The sequence below is a fragment of the Alexandromys fortis genome, unplaced genomic scaffold, assembly GCF_014885135.2.
Source record: "Alexandromys fortis isolate MF-2015 unplaced genomic scaffold, M_Fortis_MF-2015_v1.1 scaffold_173, whole genome shotgun sequence".
In the NCBI taxonomy this organism is placed as follows: Eukaryota; Metazoa; Chordata; class Mammalia; order Rodentia; family Cricetidae; genus Alexandromys; species Alexandromys fortis.
The window spans coordinates 242,879-248,674 of record NW_026068051.1 but is presented as its reverse complement, the minus strand read 5'-3'; the positions used below and the strand labels follow the sequence as shown (position 1 = coordinate 248,674).

At 39.9% G+C, this 5,796-nt stretch overlaps 1 protein-coding gene across 3 annotated transcripts in view; it reads left to right on the top strand.

Annotated features, from left to right (window-relative positions):
* Window positions 1–5,796, top strand: part of Trim37 (tripartite motif containing 37) — a 127,413-nt gene that overhangs the window by 40,489 nt on the left and 81,128 nt on the right. For all 3 annotated transcript variants that reach the window (XM_050119539.1, XM_050119538.1, XM_050119540.1), the window contains exons 14-16: window positions 700–814; window positions 2,319–2,537; window positions 4,249–4,385. In XM_050119539.1, coding sequence (XP_049975496.1) covers window positions 700–814; window positions 2,319–2,537; window positions 4,249–4,385 — 471 coding nt within the window. The remainder of the gene's footprint in view (window positions 1–699; window positions 815–2,318; window positions 2,538–4,248; window positions 4,386–5,796) is intronic.

The window sequence follows — 5,796 nt, the reverse complement described above, 5'->3', positions numbered from 1 at the left end:
GGATGGGAGGCAGAGGCCGAGACAGGCGTTCAAGGCCAGCCTGGTCTACAAGAGCTAGTTCCAGGACAGGCACCAGAAACTACAGAGAAACCCTGTCTCGAAAAGGAAAGAAGGAAGGAAGGAGGGAGGGAGGGAGGAAAGAAAAGAAAGGAAGGAAGGAGGAAAGGGGGGAGAAAACTCACTGTTTTGGTTTTTCTTATGAAGGTGATAATTTTGTTTTTCTAATTCACCAGAGGAAATACTTTGTTGCTATTTGATGTTACAGTCACAATTAAAACATCAGTTTACTAAACTAGAAGGGACAAATTTCCCCGTAATGTTTTTATTATTAAATATTAGTTTTACATATTGGGTTTCATAATGACATTTTCATACACGTGTATTTATCCCAGCACTTGGGATGCAGAGGCAGAAGGATCTCCGAGTTTGAGGCCAGCCTGGTCTACAGAGTGAGTTCTAGGATAACCAGGGCTACACAGATAATCCTGTCTCAAGGAAAACAAAAAACCAAAAATATATGGTTTTAATTGAGACAACTGGCATTTACAGACATATGTCATTATGGTTTTTGAGTACATGCATGAATAGTGGGTAATAGAATTCATTTGAAATGGTTCTACATCAAATGGGAACTGTAGAGTTTATATAATTCACAGATTCACTATGTAGATTATTCTTCATGTGGAACTGTTCTTTAAGGTTTCAGGTACGCTCACCAACATTTTTTCAGAAATGCCGGGATCAGCACTGGTACATTACTCAGCTGGAAGCTGCACAAACTGGCTATATTCAGCAAATAAACAATCTTAAAGAGGTAAGACAATTGCATCTCTTCCAATTTGCACAGCCTTTTGGCCTGCTTCTTTTTAAATTTGATTTTGGCTATCCATTTTAATGTTGTTCTCCTTTTCCTTTGAGCCTCTAGATTCTGCACTACTCGATTGTGTAGCCACATTTAGCTACATTAGCTCAATTTAATTAACATCAACTATATTATTATTCCTTATTTGTAGTAACTTTATTTCAGGGGCTTGTGTAGACACTCTAGATATGCAATATTTTTATTATGCGGTGTTGTCTTATGCAGCACTACTCTGGTTTGAGATAAACATTGTTTCAGTAACTAAGGTAATTGTCTTCTATGAGCTGTATTGGATTTAAAGATTTAAAAATAGAATTGTTGAAAGTTGCTACACTTTGAATTCTTGCTGTTTTTGAACACTATATTTAGTTAAGAATTCTTTCCTTTATGTGGAATTTGAATTGTCTTATGTTGTATGTGTGTGGGGAGGGGTGCTCTTGCCACTGTGCACATTTGGAAGTCAGCACGACTTCTGGGAGTTGATTCTCTCTCTTTCTACCATGTGGGTTCAGGGATTGAACTCAGGTAGTCAGATGTGGTGGCAAGTGTTCTTACTCACTGAGACAGCCCCTTTGTATAGACTTTGGATGGAGTGAAAGGTTTGGATTGCGAAAGTGGTAGTAGGTGAAGCACAAAAATATGAATGAATGTAGATTTCAAACTGCTGATGCTGGACATGTAGATCAGTAATTGGCAGTTAACCTCATGCTCAAAGTCCTGGGTTCTCGGCATCATCAAACAAAACAGATGAAAATCCTGCCTGTATTTTTTGTGCAGGTTGTGAACTATGTGTATAGTTTAGACTGGATATGCAGAAGACAGTTTATCTTTTTTATAGTTTTTCAGAAAGAAAACAGGAAAAAATGAAAGAAGTAAAAGAAACGGTTTTTAAAACTAGGTTTAGGAATATACAGATCTGCCTTTTCCCCAGTGTTTTGAGACAGGGTCTTAGTGTGTAGCCGTGGTTGCCCTGGAACTATGTAGACCAGGCTGACTTCAGACTCATAGATATCTGCCTGTCTCTGTCTCCTGAGTGTGGGATTAACGCTACTTAACACTATGCCCAATTCCCACTCAAGTGTCATTTTCCACAGACGACAAGTGCTTAGCCTTCTGGAGATTGCATGTGTACAGACATGTTCTCAGGCCCTTCCGTACACTAGTACTGTCGCATCCTACAGGTTGGACAAAGCTTCAGGAGCCAGCTGTTGTATGTCCCCTTAGACATCTCTTCAACTCCAACATTATGGTTTTTGGTTTTTTTTTTTTTTTTTACTTTTGACTATGAAGACCAGGCTAGAAATCATCCTGCTTCTGCTTCCCATGTGCTGAAATTGATGACATGTGTTGTCATGCTCAGCCTATATCATCTGATTTATAATGTAAACATCGTTTGCTTTGCCACTGAGTCACCTCTTACAATTAGTATTGATTTGTACCGTTCTTATTTTCAAAGAGACTGACTATTGAGCTGTCCCGAACTCAGAAATCAAGAGATTTGTCACCACCAGATAATCATCTTAGCCCCCAAAATGATGATATTCCTGAGGCACGAGCTAAGAAGGCTGGGTCATGCTCTGACATTCTTCTGGAAGGTGGTCCTACCTCAGCTTCTGTAAGAGAGATCAAGGAAGATGAAGATGAAGAGGAGAAGATTCAGAATGAAGACTATCATGTAAGAATAGATTTAGATTCTGATCTATATGGTAGGATTGTCAGCTCCAGCATATAATGTAGAGCAGACAGTTTTCTAAACATCTTGTCCACTAGTTTTCATTATTGATGGATGCATGTTCTGTATATTTCATACTTTGCAAAAGTTAATTATGGAAGATCATTATCTGAAACTGTGACACATGGTCTAGAAACAGTTTAAATTGTAGATATGTAAAAATATGTTATTTTGGGAGCTGGAGAGATGGCTCAGTGGTTAAAAGCACTTGCTGTTCTTCCAGAGGACCCAGGTTGAGTTTCCTGCAACCCACTTGCAGTTCAGAACTGCTTGTAGCTCCAGTTCTAGGGAATCCTACATCCTCATACAGACATACATGCAGGTAAAACACTAATGTACATTTAAAAAAAAAATCATAGAATGAGCAATTATTTTAAATATTTTTTCCTTTACTAACTGATAAGTACTTTATTTTTTCTGATAAGATGACTTATGATTTGGGATGCAATTTTTGCCAAGCCAAAGAATAGCTAGAATAAGAACTCACTAAGTAGATTTTGTTTGTTTTTAGTTAAGATTAGAAGGACAGAGTAGATTTTCTGTAGTTGTTACTTTTAAAATGGGAGTGTAAGCAGAGACTGCTGTTCATTTCCCAGCCACTCAGACCTGAATAATCACACAAAAACTATTATAACATTGCTTGGCCAGTAACTTAGGTGTATTCCTTCCTAACTCTTATATCTTAAATTAACCCATTTCTATTAATCTCTGTATCGCCACCAGGCTGTGGCTTACTAGAAAGGCTTCTATTGGCAGTGTCTTTCTCCTTTGGCAGCTACATGACTTCTCTCTGACTCCGCCTACTTTATATCTCTGTTCGGATTTTCCACCTGATTTTGTTCTGCTAATCCACTGGCTGAAACAGCTTTATTCTTTTACCAATGATAATAAAACATAGTCACAGCATACGGAGGGGAATCCCACATCATGGAAGACATGGGTTTTATGTTTCAATGGGCTTATGGGGAGAGATTGATGATAAGGTTAAAAGCTTTGTTCTACTAAGGAAAGAACATAGGGCTCCAACTGAAACAGTCTGCTTTGATAGGTTGAGTAAAATGAATGGCAGGATTTCTAAGACAACTAAAAGTTGGGGAAAGGGGTTTTGTTTTGTGTGGGTGGGACCAGAGATATGAAGATGAGAAAAATTGGAGGGGGGGCCTTAGGTGATAGATGATATAGATAATTGGCTATAGGCTACAAGAACATCACTACATAACAAAGAATGACCTTGGATTTCTGGTTTTCTTGTTTTCTTGCTTCCCAAGTCTGAGATCACATGAAGAAAAATTACTGGAAGTTGACTTGGAGTATGTGAATTATTCCTAGTTGAATTGATGACCTAGCTCAAATTGATAACTATGAATCAATCGTGGTACCAGTCAGTAAGGTTGTATAGCTTTTCTGTGGAATATTGAGCAGGGTAGACATAGGATTTACACTGGTAGATCTCTGGTAATGTCCTAGGTGGGATGACTAACTAAGTAGAAACATTTGGAACAAAGGTCTTGTTTGTGCTTTCTTAACATCCTAGCACTCTGGAGGCTGAGATAGGAAGATTGCATGAGTTTAAGACCAGCCTGGACTACATAGTAAGTTTTGACTCAGAATCCTAAAAAAGGAATGAGAAGAAATCTTATTTGCCTTGTTGTAGCATGAGCTCTCAGATGGAGATCTGGATCTGGATCTTGCTGGGGAAGATGAAGTAAATCAGCTCGATGGCAGCAGCTCCTCTGCGAGTTCCACAGCAACGAGCAACACAGAAGAGAATGACATTGATGAAGAGACCATGTGAGCATCCCTTGTGAACACTTTACAAAGGAATCATTTAAGCACTGTGATTTAGGCTAAGTATGGGAATGTTCAGCATTTTTTTTTCTAAAGTTACAATCTAAATATAAACTAGGCCTTCTCAGCTACGAGTTTTTATTCTTTATTTGTTTATTTAAAAAAAAAATCTTTTTATTGGACAGAAGAGATGGCTCAGTGATTAAGAGCTCTGGCTGCTCTCCCAGAGGATCTGGGTTCAATTCCCAGTGCCCACATGTCAGCTTACAGTCACCTGTAACTGCAGTCCCAGGGGCTGTGATGCTCTCTTCTGCCCTCTGTGGGCACTAGGCACTCAAATGGTACCCAGACATATATACAGAGAAAAGACTCATACATATATGTATAGTTTTTTTTTTTTTTCAAATAAAAAAGAATGTGTGCATGTGTGTGTAATATGGGCATATGGAGGTCAGAGTTCAACTTTTGTGAGTTGTCTTCTCCTTCCTCTTTGGGTCCCAGAGATGGAATCAGATTTTCAGGCTGCACAGTCAATGATTTTTGTCACTGAGTTATACCACTAGCCCAAGCCTGGGACTTCTGATCAGGCTAGGCTGGCTATTATATGCTTTTCTGATACTCTTTTATAGCCTTCTTCTTTCCTTAATGCGGGAAAGAAACCCAAAAGCCTCTGGTTTCTGAACCTAGACTGAGGCAAAGGTACAATTCTCTGTCCTGCTTTAGAAACTGGATATTGGGAGAACGTGCCTTAGCCCTTTGCTTGTCTTGTTGGCCCTGATGTCTCTGCTGGAGGAGTAAAGTGTGGTAAGCACCGTAGATCTGAGCATTTTCAGGATGCCCTCCCCCAATAGAAGCTCTTCTGAATACATGTCTGGACATAAGGGTGCAAGTCTTTTTGGCCACACATACCTGGCCCTTGGCATCAGGTTAGGTGTTGGAGACTACCCACAGAATAAGAAATGCTGCTGCTGCCTTCCCCACTCCAGCAAACTGGAAGGCGTATGTTCTTGGTTATGGTGACCTAGAGTGGAATTGCTTGGGGGCTGAAATAAGAGGGAAAGGATTAATCTTGACTTAAGTAGTATTTATGCTCACACTTTTGGGGAGTCTGTATTTTGAGACAGAGACCCACTAAGTAGTCTTGGTTGACCTAGAACTTAATCTGTGTGTAGTCCAATGTTGAAATAAGAGTGGCGGGGCTGCGTCCCCAGCACCCCGGCCGCCTGCTAGCTCATGCCCGAAATAACAACACACAAATTGTATTCTTTTAAACACTGCTTGCCCATTATATCTAGCCTCTTCTCGGCTAACTCTCGCACCTGGACTAGCCCATTTCTAATAATGTGTGTAAGCACTCCAAGGTGCGCTTACCGGGAAGATTCTAGCCTACGTCCATCCTGAGTCGGAGCTTCAT